The sequence below is a fragment of the Oryza sativa genome, chromosome 7, assembly GCF_034140825.1.
Source record: "Oryza sativa Japonica Group chromosome 7, ASM3414082v1".
In the NCBI taxonomy this organism is placed as follows: Eukaryota; Viridiplantae; Streptophyta; class Magnoliopsida; order Poales; family Poaceae; genus Oryza; species Oryza sativa.
Window position 1 is genome coordinate 16,965,233 of NC_089041.1, and position 18,175 is coordinate 16,983,407.

The following is an 18,175-nucleotide window of genomic DNA, read 5'->3' on the forward strand; positions in this document are numbered from 1 at the left end:
CGGCGACCCGAGCTATATTGAACCGCTGGTTCGCGAAGCAGATGGGCTGGCTTCTAAAGGCCCACTTGGATTGTTGTGGCCCAACTACCTTTTATTGTATAAAATGAGAAAAATGGTGCGCCACATGGGATCGATGCTTGGCTGATGGGATAGAAGAGCATCAACCACACCACCAGGCTAAATTGGTAACCTTGTTTAAGCAAAATAATGTGTAATAAATGTACTGTCCGGTTTAAAAATTGAACCGGTCGACCCGCCGGTCCAACCGGTGACCCGGTGAACCAAGAGCTCAAGCGGTTCAGTGCCCGGTCCGGCTTTTTCTACTATGGTTGCGAGCGGCGCTCAAAGGTTGGTTTTTCTGATCGAATCACTAATTTTTTGTTTGACATAAATCAAATTCTAAATTTTCCTCACATGTTGAGTTTCAATCTGGTTCATTTATGTATGAATGATTTTACATTTTGATTTATTGCTTGGTATTATGCAATGAAAACTTGGGAAACTTTCATATCTGAAAATTTGCCCTTTAGGTGTGTCAAATTTCAGATTTAAGCACTTGTGACCATGAGCATTTTGTTTCACTGACCAAGTCCAATGTCCATAATTTCAGTTTGCATTTGAGAAGTGATTGAGAAATCTCAGATTTAGCACATGTTTGGTAGAGTTCCAACTCTCAGATCCTAGCTCCGAACTCCAACTCCAACGGAGCTAGCTCCTATAGGAGCTGGAGGTGGCTCTAAAGTGTTTGGCTATCTTGATCAACTCCAAAATTCCTGAAAGAAAGGAGAGGAGAAAGATGTACAATATTACCCTTAAGTATTTTGTTGTTTACTTGATATGTTATTAATAATAGTTGATTGTAGGACTTGCTATGTATATGTTTAAAATTTATAACCAATAAATCAATGTTAGTTCCCGTTAAGAACATGAACACGACAGGTATGTCCGTATGTAAGGTAAAAAATATATATATATGACAAATTGTAGTGTACACTCATCATTTCAATTCAGTACACGATGAATCATGTACTTCAACATCAAGGAAGTACTGACAAGCATACAATAAAGAAAAACTTGAGCTCAAATGCCTATTGATCTGAGTAATACTGGCATCATTTAATTATGAATAAGAAAACTTGGAGCAGAACTTTTACACGAACCCATAGCTGCATAAAGTCACCAAAAATTTTATTTTGGGATGAATTTATCAGGACGTGACAATCAACATGTAACATACCAGGATTTTCACCTAGGAAAAATTTTGAGGAAAAATTTAAAACCTTTTGAAAGCTAAAGCATTTAAGAGCATAATAGTTGATCTTAGAGTTTAAATCCTGTAAATAAAATTAAAACATAAAGATTTGTTGGGTCAAGGTTTAAAGCTAATCCAAAATTAGATTTTATAAAATCTTGGGTTAACAAATCTCAATTCAAATTAATAAGATGGTTTAAACTTTAAATAGAAATTTAATTATTTTGGCTTTGCATTTCAACCTAAGCAAAACATTTTTGAGCTAAATGAAAACAAATGGAGATATAAGATTTAAAATAATAAAAACTCAAAATGGAAATAAATATACTTGGTTGTATGTGCATTTATTATTTTAGGTTTGTTTTTGATATTCTTGGTGCATCTCATAATAGGTTTCATATGCATGTCATGTCTAAAGAAAACTCCTAAAAATAAATTATGCAATAACAAATTGCACTAAAATTCTCATAGATATTAAACAACATCCTAAGTCTACGGTAATTTTAGTTTGAATTAATCACATCAAATGGTATCTCAAATAATTCCAACAACTCATCTTGAAATCTGGAAAACAGCATACCATTTAGCCTATTTTACACCTTCACCAAAATTCAACCATAACCTATCTAGCTAAACCACTTGGTCAGAATGCTAATCATAGTGTTCTCTACCGCCTGGTGCAATGGCTTAATTAAATTCGAAATGTAACCACATGAAATAAGGCCACAAGTTGCTTAAACAATATTTAGACTGCAGTCAACATCGTAACTTAGACCTCTTTACTAAATCACCATGGTAACTCAAAAAGTAATTAAATCTTGGAACTTGGCACATTGAACCATCAAATCCTTGTCCACCTTGCAGCAACCTTGTCTCCCCAAAATTCTAAATTAAATGGAAGAGAGGAGAGGGATTAAAACCACATGATATAGTTTCAACACTTAGAAAATTTAGAGCTTTGTTTCTCCTTCTACACATCTCTCTCTTACATGTGGGGACTATGCTCTTGTGGGACCCATGTGTCATACACTCACAGCCAACACATCATCTACACACCTTTCATTTAATTATTCATTTGTTAATCCAAAAGTGAGAGAGTGAGATAAAAATCAATTTATACCTAAACTACTACTCTACCTCTCACATACACCTAGGATACATCAACTTGGACCCATTTATCATCCAATCTTCAGCAAACCACCTGGTTAGACACACCATTGAATCCACCTTGTATTTATCAAAAGAAGAAAGAGAGCAAGAGAGAGTTAAAAACCAAATTTCACTCACATTCTTCCCCATACCCCATCTTCCATCTAGGTAACATCTACAATTAAATCCCAGCTTCATGCTAGAATGGGTGAAGTACAAGTAAATCCCAGCTCCTCTAGCTTATCAACACCCTAAATTCGTGTCCTTGCCAAGGTTTGACACCTAGCTAACACCTAGCCACCTCAACCTTCACCATTTACCAAACCAACTAGCCACTGTAATCCCCATATCTTCCTCATCGTGTTCCACTAAGAAAACCATCAAGAACTCCTCGAAATCTCCAAGAACATCCACTTCTTTCTCTCATCCGAAGATGTTTGATTCGTCATAAATCTTCTCTGGTGAGCTTCGCCACAATATAATCCTGAGAACGTGATGTACAGACCATGCCTAATTATTCCTTTTATTTTTTCTCCCTTTGCATGGATCGAACACCTTGCGTCGAGCTCGTCGGCGTCCTCGGTGTCCAGAGCGCCGCCGTCGGTCGCTTCGCCGTTCCCGATGATCCGATGCATCTCCGACCGAGCCGCTGCGCCATGAGCGTCGCCAATGTTCCAGGAGAAGGCCTGCCAAGGGAATCGAGCTGAAGATCCGCCGAAAAGGAGATCCTCTCTTTCTTCCTCAAGTCCGGCCGCCGGCCAACGTCGTCCGTTCCTCGCTCTCGGGTTAGCTTCGGCGCAATTCCTCGCATATGAAGCATCCTTAGGTGATCTTTGATCCATTCCCCTCCTCTCCTTGGCAGCCCGAAGACCGGAACGAACCGTCGCCGTGAAGCCGACGCTATCCATCGCCACCGAGCCATCTCCTCCACTGTCACCGCTGTCCAGACCTTTTCAAGCCGCGGTAAAGCTTCGGTGAGCTTCATAGCACTTCCTAATGCCACATTCATACATCCATTTGATCACTACATGGCTATAGGCGCACATGCAGTAGCAGCCCGTGCACAGCCGTCGCTCGGACTCGCCGCCGGCGTTACTCCGATGTCCGCAATCCGAGAAAAGTAGAGGAATGGAATCGCGAGAGCGTTCTCTTCATTTCATATTTTGACCTCAACCCCAAACGAGCCACCTATTGCCGCCGGTGAGCTCGAGATCGAGCTCAGCCATGGCTCTGCTCAGCCTCTGCATCGAATGAATGAGGTAGAGAAAAGCAGGGAATTTGTTTTGAGAATTCGAACAACTGTAGGGACCAATATGTAAACATATTAATCACTAACAGGTGGGTCAAGAACTAAAACGTAAATATGAAAGAAAACGGAGAGTCTTTGTAAACTACTCCCTCCGTTCCAAATTGATCTACATATAGTTTTCTTAAGGTTATTCCTAAATGATCTACATATTTGTGTTCATTTATTAACTCTATTCGTTATTTGTGCATTTGAGTAAATGGACATTGATCCATGCATCCATGCACACAAATATTTATAACCCGCATGCAATATCTTGATTTGCTATTGGCTAGGAAATATTGGAAATGGTGCATGCATCAAGTTTATTGTTAGAGTAAATATAGTATGAGAGAGTTATTAGCTTTTTTTGTCTGAGTGTACCTATGAAATATTTAGATCAATTTGGAATGGAGGGAGTATGTCACAGACACGTTTTTGGACTGCGGGTTGATTCCCCCACACTCGAGGGACTTTTCTTTAAAAGATCTATCACTGACCAGTGGGCCCTATGTGTTTAAAATCTGGAAAAATATAAGGAAAATGACTAGAGAAGATATTTTGCAATTGAAAACTTGCCCAAATTTGTAAAATGCATATAAAATCCATTTTAGCTCATTTTGATATGAATCAAAATTTCTGTGAACTCAAAAATTATGGAATTTAATTTAGAAACATAAAAATTTGCACTTATAGTATAAGAAATAGCACTAATAATTCGCATAATAAACAATGAACATAGAGCAATCTCCAACTTAGAAATTTCATATAAAATTCATCTTAACTTAATTTGGAGTGAACCATGTTCCAGTATGCTCACAAAGCCATACTCTTAATTATCACAAACTAAAACTTGACACTTTCTGTAACAAAAGTATCACCAAATATTTATCTAGTGAAATAACTAGTGTAATGCAAACTAGAAACTATAAAATCCATAAGTAATTCATTTTAACTCCAAATGGGCCAAACTAAAATTTTGTTAGTTTCATAGAGGCATGTACATTAGTTTCCAAACAATTCTTAGAAGAAAACATATCTAGAAACATGACTAAAATTTAAATAATGAGTTAATATTAAAGAACGGTTTAGAAACTTCTGAAATTCATATCAAAATGAATACAACTCCAAATAAGGTGATTCCAGTTTTGTTAGATTGTCAAAATCATTTACTTAGTTTTTATAAAATAAAATATGACACAAACAGTACCCAAAACATATCTAAAATTCGAAATAACTAATAAAGACTATAGCATATGACCTAGTTTGTAAAATTCATAATAAAGTCATGCTAACTTTAAAAGTTGTGAAACCAACTTTGTTGAATACCTGTGAACATTCCCTTCACTGCAGTAAGCCATCAGTTCACAAATCTTGACCCTAAAATGCACCTAAGGACTTTTAGAGCTTAATTAATCTAGTGCTAGTATTAAACTTTGAAAATTAATAACTCCCAAATGCAAAGTGATAAAATAGAAATTCCTTCACCAAAAATCTTATCCACACAGCACCTAACCACACTAGTAAACTCATGCATTTTAAAGCATTTTAGATTTTTACATGTTTTAGCATTTATCGTTACCGTTATTCCTTTTAGGCGGCGAAAATCGTTATCGGTGAGATGATTGGTCTTATAGCTGATCTCAAGAAGGTCTTATACCAATCAAGGCAAGTGTTGCCCTTCCTTTGAACACATTGAATCCCATATTTTCGGGCTAAGTGTTTTGATTGTAAAGTTGCACGGGTATTTCTAACTATAGGTACTTTCAAAACTATAGATTATAGTTGTACCATTAAAAGATGCATGAATTCCCTTTTGAAAATAACCCCTTGCTGTTTTGAACCTTAGGATTAATTAGAGTACTTTAATTGTGCTCATATGAGTATGCTATGCTTTTATAAAGTGCAAATGCTTAGCCTTGCTTAGTAATAAATAAAAACATGGTTATGGATCACTTATTATACTTTTGAAAACCCTTTTGAACAATATGGACAGAGGTGATTCTCTGATTATTTGTGAAATAAAATGAGATAAAATGTGATTTTAGACTTTGGCGGTAAGTGGTATGCATATGGTAGTAGTTGCATACCGATAGAGGGAGTGTTCGCCTGAGTCGATTAAGGACCGAACATCATATCACCCATTGTGTTTACCGTACATCCACATGTGTCTTTATGGGGGGGTCTTGGCCTATTAAGTTAAACACTTGTCTAATCTTGCATTCGGGAGGCTGTTGTAGTATAGGTAGGGGCCACGAGTGTACTGTGGGCTACCTAGAGGAACTACCCATGTGTATGTTGAACCTTAGGACGAGTGTACTGTTCCTAAATGTGTGATCGTAGGATGATAAATTCCCTACGTGTGTGATTTCCGTGAGGGACGAGTGTACTGTTCCGCCTCACAGCATGGGCGTCTAAGTGTGTCCAATACAACGATATTGTGCCACATGGTGGGTTCCCGTTGTGTCCGTCACCACGGCGTTAAGTTTAAAGCGTGGGCCCGCCACTTAACGGTTCTAGGTCATATAACGTGTATGGCATATGGCCTAGGATAGAGGAACACGTATCTTGCTCATGCAAGATTAGACAATACTTAATGTTAAAGACTCGTTATGACCTCTAGACCACATTCAACATGAAGAGTGTGGTGGAGTCTTGCAAACTCAAAACAAACTAGAGTGTTCATATCATGTGGGTAAAGCTGTACAAACTCTGCAGAGTTCTAAAAACTAATCGATTAGCTGTGCTCACAGTCATGAGCGACATAATGATGTGCTATGGGTATAATCTCATGATTTCTAAGGGTGAGTTTGAGGAGAAGGAGATTGGGAAGATACGTAAAACGAGGTGAGCCATTAGCATATGATTAATTGAGTATTAACTATTTTAAATTTCAAAAATAGATTAATATTATTTTTTAAATCAACTTTCCTATAAATTTTTTTTTGCAAAAAGCGCACCATTTAGTAGTTTGGGAAGCGTGCGCGCGGAAAACGAGGTGCTTTCTCACCCTATATCACGCAAACGAACGCAGCCTAAAAGCTTTTGAAACTAAATGTTTTGAGATGATGATGAGATTGATATATGTGATATGATTGCCTTACTTCCCTTTGTGTTGTAAGGGAATGATGTCTATCTAATTATTTTTTTTACTGGAAATACTGCTAGGACTTTACCTCGCAGTGTGATTTTATAAATAGAAAGTTATTTACAAGAGATCAAAAGGGAAACAAAAAGATCAAAATATTACACAGTTTGTAACCAATCAAAAACTATCTGTTTTAGGGGATCCTTCATTCTGCACAAATGCAGAAGAACATCGGCTTTGAATAAAGCCCTCCAAGAACTGAATGAGGGAAGCTCATTTCGAAAGATTTTCCCATTCCTTTCTTCCAAATGTGCCAAGCAGCAATGAAGAAAATTTCCAAAAATCCCTTCTGACTGAACTGAATGCGAGCCAAAACCACCGTCTGAAAAAAGTCCAGATCAGGATTCTATCTAATTATGTTGATATCATGCCATGATTATTATGCCTTACACATTGCTAAAATGCGTTGCTTAAATTACGTTGCAAATGTTTTGTGAACTAAAATTTACTTTATGCTGAAAATTGAAACCACATATAGCCTTTCTTTGACTTAGAGCTTTCATGTATATAGGTTTGATAGTGCTCTTACCAGTACATTATGAATGTACTGAGTCTAGCCATGTTTTGTCTAATTTATGTTTTGTAGGAATAGACTTAGTTTAGTTTGAGTGATGTGGGTTTCGACTGCTTCTTTTAGGATTTGTACTTAATGGGGTAAACCTCTAGTTGGTGTGCTTGAGGATTGGGTAGTCAAGCTTCTGCTGCTCTCTGATATAGTTATATTTGGCCGGTCGGCCTATGTATCTATTTAGTAGTTGTAATCTGAATTTTATTTGCTTTAGATGTAATTTGCTATGTATATTCATGCTTAAGATGAAAGTGTGAATCTAGTGCATATCCTGGGAACTAGATTCACATGAGTATGAGTTAGGAATATTTCAGATGTTGTATATCTTTAGCTATTTTTATCAAGTCTCCTGAATGTGTAATACATCTGGTCGCCACCTTCGAGTGGTTTGACGGGCACATCTCAGGCTGAAGTTGATTGGTATGCTAAAGACCCAGCAATATCTCCAATATTCCTCTCTCGAGGCGTCAGATATTTCATTATGCTTGTTTGATGACTTGAATTATTCATTTCATTTCTCAATTATAATGGAAGGTCTGAAGAGCCTACGACAAAAAAAAGCGGACGACGAAAAAAAAAGAAAAATACGGTGAAAATAGCGAAAAAATACGGACGAAAAAAAATATGCCAGTAACCTTCGCTACGGGTAAAATGAACGGAGTTAACATCGTAATAATTTTCCAAGATAGATAAATTATTCATTGGGTTAATCATAATTAGGGTGAATAGAAAAAACTATTGCGCATTGATAGCATAATATCATTTACAAAATCGAACACAGACTCACTTGGAGATGCATCGTGTCACGACTCATGCGTGGACGATGGATGATGGATGGTGCTTGGACTCTAATATGTCGTGTTTTTCTGACGACGGTAAAAAAATACGTACTTAAAAATATCGATTTTAAAGTTTTTCGTTGTTATTCGTATATTGTCCACATTATGCACCACACACAATATCTGTGGACCCACATAGTGGCAGCGGGTAATCATGGGCTGGTGCGGCACGGCCGGATATGGGCCGGAAGATGGGCCGATTACACTTGCTCTGGATGCGCGAAGCGCGCGTCCCACGCTAGTATCTCAAAGGTGCCGGTTTAATACAACTCCTCGTTAGGCCATTCACAGTGCAGTGAGGTGGCGTGTGGCAATCGTTGTCCACGTTGGCAAAATGCATGTGTTGAGGAGAAATGGAGGTGGGGCCCATGACTACACCGGGTTCATGTACCCTTCTTTGGCTCCGAGAGCGTCAGTACGAAACAACTTTTGTCAGAGAAAAACGAATCACACGCATCGCTCTATGGCAAGAAAGCCAGAGAGGGAGGAGGGGAGGGGAGAAGCTCACTGGAGAGAGGGGGAAGGGGAGAAGCTCGCCGGAGAAACCGCATCCGCGCCGAGCCCGAGCTCCCGCCGACGCCGCACCATCGGTGAAGGAGAGAGCGGCGCCGACTGTGGGGAGGAAGAGCCGCGACGGCGGTGGGGTGAGCGGCCGCCGGAGAGGAGCTCGAGCTCCGCGCCATCCCGCCCCGACTCGCCACCGCCGTCGCCCGCCGCTTTGGCCGGCGCAGCCGCCGCTTGGACCACCGTCGCCGCCCGACGCTAGATCCGGCTGGATCTGGTCATCCCATCACCGATCTGCCCGGCGCCTTCACTGGATACGCCGGCGCTCCGTCCAGTGCTGGGACCGTCCCGCCGCCACTCTGTCAACCGCCTAGGCTGCCGCGTCTTCCACTTCCGTCGCCTGGGCCACCGCGTCGTCCGCCGCCGCTGCCTGTGGCCGCCGCTCCATCCTCCGCCGCCTGTGGCTAGGGATGAAAACGGAGCGGATACGGACGGATAATGCTCATACCGTATTCGTTTTCATATTTTTTACCGGATACGAAAACGAATACAGATAGCTCGAATACGGAAACAAATATGGATTATCTCGAATACGAATAAGAATCGAATATGATCGGACACGAATACGAAAACAATTTTTTCTCGGAACACGAAAACCAACTTCTAATAGAAACAAATATCAACTTATATAATTAGCTCACTTTATATTAAATGTAGTATAATTTATAAATATTTTTAAAAATTTAAATAATATTAATAGTGTGGACTAGTGTTAAGAGATAAACCACTATTAAAATCTAAAAATGTATATTGAAGGTCATAGAGTTATAAAGAAATGGGGTATGTCTCATGGCTTCTGCGGATATCCAAATAGCACTGTTCACCGGATATCCGAATTATTATCTGTATCTGACGGAAACCCCGATACCATATTCGTATCCGTATCCGGGAGAAAATATCCGTATTCGTATCTGTATCCGAACTATCCGAGAATTATCCGATCCGAAAGGTATCCGTATTCGTTTTTTGCCGGAGCGGACGGAAACTATCCGCTCCGTTTTCATCCCTACATGTGGCCGCCGCTCCATCCTCCGCCGCCTGTCACCGCCGCTCCATCCGCCACCGCCGCTGTCGCCTAGGCCGCTCCGACCGAGACTTCGCTCCCGCCGAGACCGCCACGGGGTCGTCCGCCGCCGGCTTCCGCGCCGCCTCGCCGCCGGCCAGCCGCCAGATCCAGAGAGGGAGAGGGGCGCCGGCGGCGCAGTAGAGGAGGGGGAGCGAGTGGGGAAAGGCAGAGAAAGAGAGGAGAGATAAAAAGTGAGGATAGAGAATGGGAGGGACCCACTGTAAAGGAAAACGTAGACCACATGCACTATGGAGTTTGTTGCTTACGAAGTTTTTAGTCTAGATGGAAGTTTTGGCTCCTCAAAAATTAGTGACACACTATGAGTGCCCTTAGCACCCGGAAATCCTATTGGGCAATCGATCGCCTGGGGCGATCAGATCCCCTCCCCCACGCAGTTTTCTTTTTTTGCACTGCTTTACTTTCCTATTTTAGTAAGTTTATACATCTAAAATTTGTATACCTAAAGTTTATATCTCTAAAGTTTATCCACCTAAAGTTGTAGAGCGAATGTTTATAGGTCAAAAGTTTATATACCCGATTCAAATTCAAATTCTGATTCAAATATTTTATATTTTCCTCTTCTAGTAAGTTTATGCACCTAAAGTTTACACATCTAAAGTTTATCCACCTGTTTGTATACCCGATTCAAATTCAAATTCGAATTCAAATATTTTATATATTCTATACATAAAGTTTATGCGTGCAAAATTTACGGTATAAAGTCTATGCACGTGAATGAGAGTATTATTTTTTTTCTATTTTTTTTACTAATTTTGTTTTTTTTTTTAAAATTATGATGAAAGGAGAGAAGGGAGAGGAGTACAGGGGGAAGGGGCGGGTTGATCGCTCTAGCGATCACCCGCCCATTAGCCTCACCCCTTAGCACCTCCTGTTGGGTGCCGGTTTCTAAATTCAGCATCACGTGGAGTTGATAACCGACAACTAAAGGCTTTTTTTTTAAGTAGTGTGTGCGCAGTTACAGAGTTAATCCGTGACCGTGATCATCTCCACTTCGATCGACCCTTTCGTCGCGGCCATGAAATCGCCATCAAAACTGCGGCATCCGATCGGGAAAAGGACATCCCCGTACACGAGCCCGACTCGTACCAGTTCACCACACCACACTACCCCGCCCCACGCTATAAATACAAGCGCTCCTCGTCCTCCTCGACCTCGATCGATCGTATCCCACCACCACCACCAGAGCTAGCGCAGCAACCGTGAGCTCAGTTCAGTTTTCATTTGGTCGTCGTTCGAGTCGTCAGCTAGCTTCGATTCAAAGAAGGCAAACAATGAGGTTCGTGGCGGCGTACCTGATGGCGACCATTGGCGGCAACGCGAGCCCGACCAAGGACGACGTGCGCGCCATCCTCGGCGCCGTCGGCGCCGACATCGACGAGGACAAGCTCGGCTACCTCTTCGACCAGGTCGCCGGCAAGGACCTCGCCGAGATCTTGGCCGCCGGAAGCGAGATGCTCGCCTTCGGCGCCGCTCCGGCCGCCGCCGCCGCCACTGCCGGTGGCGCCGCGGCAGCTGGGGAGAAGGAGGAGGAGGAGAAGGTTGAGGAGAAGGAGAAGGAGGGGGAGGACGACATCGTCTTCAGCCTCTTCGACGACGAATGAGCTATCGACCTTCGTCTTCAGCCCTGCATCTACGTGCCATAGTCTACATGTCGTCAGTCTAAGTTTGTACAAGTAGTAGTAGTATATATACTAGTAGTAAAATGCACATGCTTCGTTACGGGTAAAATGAATGGTTGAATGCTGTAAAGTACACAGTTAACATCATAATAATGTTTCAAGATAGATATATTATTTATTGGGTTAATTATAATTTGGGTGGATAGAAAATCCTTACGTATTTTTTTTATTAGGTATAGATATATATTGATCTTCAATCCTACGATATATTTATAGCCCATATCGCTTTTCAAGTTTGCAGTGTGTACAAGTCTCTCGGAAATGCTAATGAGCGATTGCTCGCCTGGCGACGGGGGTAGCGATCAATTCGCACCCCCTCCCCCTCCCCCTCCTCTTCCCTTCCTCCACCTTGTTTCCTTTTTTGGCACCGCATTACTTTCCTATTTTAATAAATTTATACACCTAAAGTTTGTACACCTCAAGTTTACACATCTAAAGTAGACCCAAAGTTTATAAGTCATAAGTTTATATATCCGATTCAAATTTGAATTTGATATTGTTTATATATAGTATTTCTATAAATCTAAAGTTTATACACCTAAAGTTTATAGACTAAAGTTTATAAGTCAAAAGTTTATATACCCATTTCAAATTTGAATTTGAATTATATCTGATTCAAATTTGAATTTGAATTCAAATATTTTCTATATATAGTATTTCTATACATCTAAAGTTTATACACCTAAAGTTTATACACCCAAAGTTTATAAGACAAAAGTTTACATACCCGATTCAAATTTAAATTTGAATTACATCTGATTCAAATTTGAATTTGAATTACATCTGATTCAAATTTGAATTTGAATTCAAATATTTTCTATATATAGTATTTCTATACATCTAAAGTTTATACACCTAAACTTTATAGACCTAAAGTTTATAAGTCAAAACTTTACATACCCGATTCAAATATGAATTTGAATTATATCTGATTCAAATTTGAATTTGAATTCAAATATTTTCTATACATCTAAAGTTTATACACCTAAAGTTTATAGACCCAAAGTTTATAAGTCAAAAGTTTATATACCCGATTCAAATTTAAATTTGAATTCAAATTTTTTATATATAGTATTTCTATATATAAATTTTTCTAACTTTTGTTTTTTTTAAAAATTTTTGTGGTGTACTGTAGTAGTAAGAGAAGAAGGGGAGGAGGAAGGGGAGAAGAGGAAGGAGGTATTGCCTATATGAGGGAGGGGGCGAATCTGATCGCTGGGCGATCGCCCATTAGCCCCTCCCCCCTCCCCCCCAAGTCTCTATCGTTCTGTACCCATCACCCAAAGCAAGAATAGTGCATTGAGTGAAAGCATGGTTATATCTCTATCCTTACCATACATTATACATATACTAAGTATTTAAAGCTCAACATGCGAGACAGTATTTATTAATACTCCTAAAGTCTAACATACAAGTATACCGTATCAACCAAGTAAACACTTAAAGCTCAACATGTAAAGCATAATAATGACATTTATAATTTATTAAATTCTAAAAATCAACATACACATGTTAAATTGTCATCCTTAAATTATTTCCATAATATTTCAGTCCAAATCCATCCATTGTTTATACAACATTTAACACCATTCAAATATCCCGCAACAAATTGTAGGAGTCACATTAGTACAGAAAGCATGTTTCCAAACGGTCAAATCCTATTTTTCGTGCGATTGAGCAGCCCGTCTGCTCAAAAGAGTCTACGAAAATCATTATTTTACCATGTGGGTGGCGAACCACACATGAGCATTGATTTCGCACGCGTGTGCTTATGTCACCCAAAATAAAATTCCAAAAATATAAAAATCCCTAAAAATCAAAACCCTAACTCCTATCTGCACCCAAATGCTGGCGGTGGCAGATCCAGCCGTCGTGGGACCGATGGAGGAAGATCCGCCCGCAGCTGACCGCTCGAGGTCACTAAGCCAACCGCACCTGCCGATGGCCAGTGAGAGAGAAAAGAGGAGAGGAGGTGAGAGAGAGGAGAGAACTCAGAGGAGGTTCAAAATAACGAGGAGAGGGGGTGAGAGAGATGGACAGAAGGTAAGGATGATGACTTTAAAGATTTTGAAGTGTTGAGAGAGAAAAGGAGGCAAGTCGAACTTCTAAGTGGATCCTTAAGAGACCTGCCTGTTAAAATAGACCCATTTTACATGCGGGTATGTTAAGAGATCCGTCTGCGAAAATCATTTTTTTCATGTATCTTAGTGGTTGTATGCAAAAATGTTCTCGATTTTTGTAGATGTGACCAGTTACGACCCATCTACAATTTAAAGGGGGGTCTTGTTCAGAAAAAATGTTTCTAGTAGTGTCAGTACATATATAGAAATAATTCGGATTTAATTGTTCTCCGACAATAACACGGGAAGAATTATCCTTAATATATGCCATATAGAATGCAGATGTTAATCTCTCGGTTGTGCTGCAAATGAGGCTACGAGTAAAAGAGACTAGGCTGTGTTCAGCAGCCATATTTCCTAACTCATCACCATCGTTTCTCACACGTACGATTTTTAAACTGCTAAACATTGTGGTTTTTACAAAGCTTTTCTATTGGAAAGTTGTTTTAAAAAATCATATTAATCCATTTTTTAAAAAATTAACTAATACTTAATTAATCATGCACTAATAAGTCGCTCCGTTTTACGTGCACGTGGGATAAGTTTTTACGAGGCCTTTGGGTGTCCTCATTTCACAAGAGAGAGTTGAGCTATTGCAGTCAGAACCCATGTGACGATGTTAGCAGCAGTGGCGATGTAGGCCTCAGAGCTGTCGTCTTAACAACGCTATAGTATCAAACAAAAGAACTAAGCCTACTAGAGGGAAAAGGTGAATTATAGGATCAACAAAAACCAAAAACTTATAGCGAAATTAAATGTCGCACTCGAAATCGATGGAGATCAATCAGACCAGCCTAACTGCTCCAGTCTGACCGGTGTAGATCGGCCGGTCGGACTGCCCTTCGTGCCGCCATCGCCTGTCGCCTCCTGTGCTCATGTAATGTAACCTTTCTCTCTCTCTCTCGTGAACGGCGGTGGTGGCGGCGACTGTTGTGCGTGACAGTGGAGGAGGAGGATTGGCGCGACGGCATCCACCAATCCCATCCCCAGTCCTTACTCTAGTCCTCTCCCCAAGTAGTGGCAGCGGCTCTGCCTGGGACGAGCAGCGACGGCACTATTATTATCTACTCCACTGTCTATTAAAGCCACTATTCCTTCTCCCGTTCGGCCATTCCCCATCCCTCCTCTCCCACGAGCAGCACCACTCCTCTGATGGTAAGTAAGATTTTTGTTCTTTGATTCATATTGTGCAAATGCCAAATATTATATATATATGTCATGTGCTATATTGTTCATGTAGAGTTCAATTGACCATGTGACAGTAATGTGTCATTTTTAGCCCAAATTTTGTCAAATTTTTCAATTTTTTTCCCTAGTATTTTCCAAAACCGCTATATTGCTTAGCTGCTGATATAGCCTGCTATAGATTTTCTTAGCTATTGGAGAGCTGATCCGCTAAATGTCTTAGCCCACTATTTAGAACATTGGTTTTAATCAGGCAATGTCATTGTTTTGTCGGCGTGTCCTTCTCAAAGGCTTCGTTTTAGTGGTTTTCTCTTGTTGGACCACTGTTCTTAGGTTGAGTGTCTCGGTCCGCATGTTAGCTCGCTTTTGTCAGTGCTAGGGTTTTTCTATAGTTAATCATATTGTTGTAAGGATGTTGGGTTCGATTTTCCTTATAAACTAAATCAGATATCTTCTTCTAACGGTGAATCACAGGAGCTTCCTGCCTGTTCCATCTAATTTGAGGAACTGCACACCGGTTAACTTGGAGGTTATAATTTTCCTAGAAATTATGGCGGACACCTAGACCTGATATTCTGTGTAATTATCCATGAGGGCATAAGCATGAACATGCAAAAGCAGTACCCATCAGGCTTTGGATGTTTACCCAATTATTGAACTATGTTTAGGATTAGATACAACAAAAAGATCTAAGCATTATTTTCAAACACAATGCTTTCGAAAAAACTTTACAGCGTAATATAATTTTATATAGGGAATACAAAACCCTCTTTGATGAATATAGTGATAAGAGAGTGAGAAGGGCATTTCTTGGATTTCAAAAGATTAACAGAAACTATTTCGTGGGTCACCACCGACCTTTTTTTTTCTATTTTCACATGTAGGAGCATTGTCACCTCATAGCAGTCCATATGCATAAGCATCGAGAGAACAAGAGATTTCATTTCTTTTTCTCAGGCCTGTAGTTTGCAAATGCATAAAAAGCAATGGCAACACATGGTTTTCCAATGAGTTAAGACAATGAAAGAAGAAGTATATTAAACAAAATAAAAAAGGCGCAAGACCATGTAAGAAATGGAGTACCAAAATAATGTCTATTTATGGCCTGAGGTCCTAGGGTGTTGGCGGGCTCAGATGGCCAACAACACAATGAAGAAAAACAGACCAACAGTAGGCACACCAGGCCTCCTATAATGCGCTCCATACATTCCATCAGATGAAGGGTGTTCTGATCTCCCCTCTTAGATAAATGTTTTCAGGGTTTCTATAAAAAAAATTGAGAACGAGTTTCTATTAATTATTGCATGCAAAAAAGAAAAGGGTTGTAGTAATTGGGAATGGGCAGTATCGAGAAAATTGCATGCATATACACTTCTAGTTCTAGCAGTAGAACCTAACAAAAATTTGGAGAAATAATTGAGCCCTGTAGTTCAGGACATGGTAGGCACTCTGCAGTTGAGAAAGGCAGCTATTGACATGCTTGTTAGTGTTTAGATCTGCTTCGCTGTTTGTAACAATTCATGGCAGTAGAACCGATTGGCTCAGGCCACAGTGCAGTGCTCTCTTTAAAGACAGTGAGCAATACACCTCAAGGCTCAGATCAGTAGCTACCCATTTCTTTCGAAGCTTAGGAAAATCTCATGCAATTATATGCTCGAATTGAAACATATCATTATTTCTTTGCTTTGCTTCAAGATCACATGGAGTCATGGACCAGAGATCAAATCGAACAAAAAAAAAGAAAAAAAAATGGGGGTGAAGAGAAACAGAGTGGTTACCCCCAGGGCATGTCGAGTTGTCGACTAATCTTGGTGCCACCGCCGGGTGGAGATCTCGCTGCTCCGGCGGATCCCGAAGGCGGGGAGCGCGTAGAGCCACGCCACGGAGGCGCACAGCGCCACGGCCGCCGCGATCTCGGCCGGCGACGGCCGCTCCGCGAGGCCGGCCCCACCGGCGCGCCACCGCCGGAAGAGGATGTAGAGGGAGGCGAGCGCGAGGGCCCGGAATACGCGGTCGGCGTGGCCTCCCGTCGCCGCCGCCGCCGGCGCAGGTCCAGCCTCGCCGGCGGCGACCTCGTCGTCGTCGTCGTCCATGCTCAGACGACGAGGTGGGGAACGGATTTACCGGTGTAGTTGAGTTCGCGAGGCCCAAGTCCGTCTTTTTTACTTGGGCTGAAGCAATCGGGCCCAAATTTGGGAGAACTATTGAAAACCCAACTTAGGGCCGTGTTTAGTTTCTCCTTCAAAATTTTTTTTTTGACATAAACGAAAACACATTCGAAGTATTAAATATAGATTAAAATAAAATAAATTAAAGATTTCATCCGTAAACTGTTAGAGGAATTTATTAAACAAGTAAACAACAAACGAGCCAACTCGATTTGTGTGTGTTTTTTTCTTGTAGTTGATGCCAACCAAAAATAGCTTTCCAATTTGGACAAATACTTCAGCACGGATATTGTGAATCTTTTGTGTCTCAAATGATGAGCACTTAATAGCCATTGTGTCCACCTATTAGCTGCTCATCACTCCACATGCTATATTAAGTGTTATTTTGTCACGCCCGGAATTTCTATCTAAAATTCTAAACGCTTACACGTATAGAAACCCTTGTCCAGAAATCAGCCGAGGTACATAATAACAAATTGATAATAGAGTACAATTATTACTCTAATTAATAAGAGAATAAAATGTCATTACAGAGGTAGATAGTTCCTCTCAATCAATAAAGTTCTAAGCAACGGAAAATAAAAGAAACAACGCAGGCGACTCCTCTCCACATGCAGCTTGACCAGGGCTACGCCTAATCATCCACTCCATCGGCATCACTGTAGAACTCCTCCTCTGATAAATGATTGCAAGGTGAGTATATGACATACTCAGCAAGCCACGCAGCAAATATGCAAGTGCACAGGATAACAAAGGATGGCATAATATTGTCTCATTTGCATAAACAACATTTAATAAATATTTCAGAATTTAATAAAATAGTTAAATAATATTTCAACAATATTAATCCAACGCTATACAACACACCCTGTTGCATAGGCCCAACCATACTGAACAACCAACCTCGGCTGTACAGTTCAATCTCCAAACCAGGAATTAACTATTCCAAACCAGGAGCTAATCAAGTCATTAACATCGTCATTTATTAGAGTGTAAAGTGTGAGACTAATCACGAAAGACATTGTTAGACCCGCCCATAACAGCGGGCACGGCTATTCGAATAGTTCAAACTCTGGCCAGAGGTGTACCACTGTACCCACAACACACAACCTCAACATCATGTCAACCATG

General features: G+C 40.5%; 2 protein-coding genes and 1 long non-coding RNA gene across 4 annotated transcripts; 2 read left to right on the forward strand and 1 right to left on the reverse strand.

The window, feature by feature from the left end:
* The first annotated feature begins 2,634 nt into the window (after window positions 1-2,634).
* Window positions 2,635-3,834, forward strand: LOC136357503 (uncharacterized). Its single transcript, XR_010742824.1, has 3 exons — window positions 2,635-3,186; window positions 3,264-3,364; window positions 3,440-3,834. It is a non-coding gene; the product is annotated as an uncharacterized lncRNA (long non-coding RNA).
* A 7,190-nt stretch (window positions 3,835-11,024) lies between these two features.
* Window positions 11,025-11,633, forward strand: LOC107276117 (large ribosomal subunit protein P2A). Its single transcript, XM_015790149.3, has one exon. The coding sequence runs from the start codon at window positions 11,164-11,166 to the stop codon at window positions 11,491-11,493; it is 330 nt and encodes a 109-aa protein (XP_015645635.1). The 5' UTR covers window positions 11,025-11,163; the 3' UTR covers window positions 11,494-11,633.
* A 3,933-nt stretch (window positions 11,634-15,566) lies between these two features.
* LOC4343194 (uncharacterized) lies at window positions 15,567-17,010 on the reverse strand. Of its 2 annotated transcripts, none has more exons than XM_015790151.3 (2): window positions 16,655-17,010; window positions 15,567-15,835 (listed from the first exon to the last, which is right to left on the reverse strand). In XM_015790151.3, exon 1 carries the CDS (start codon window positions 16,967-16,969, stop codon window positions 16,679-16,681), a length of 291 nt encoding a protein of 96 aa, XP_015645637.1. In that variant the 5' UTR covers window positions 16,970-17,010; the 3' UTR covers window positions 15,567-15,835; window positions 16,655-16,678. The 2 variants fall into 2 exon arrangements, with proteins under 2 accessions (XP_015645637.1, XP_015645636.1); XM_015790150.3 differs by lacking the exon at window positions 15,567-15,835 and adding an exon at window positions 15,850-16,140.
* Window positions 17,011-18,175: the final 1,165 nt, after the last annotated feature.

Excerpts from the sequence above, each read along its gene's own strand:
- LOC107276117 (XM_015790149.3), top strand. The coding sequence starts at position 11,164 with ATGAGGTTCGTGGCGGCGTACCTGATGGCGACCATTGGCGGCAACGCG.
- LOC4343194 (XM_015790151.3), bottom strand. The coding sequence starts at position 16,969 with ATGGACGACGACGACGACGAGGTCGCCGCCGGCGAGGCTGGACCTGCG.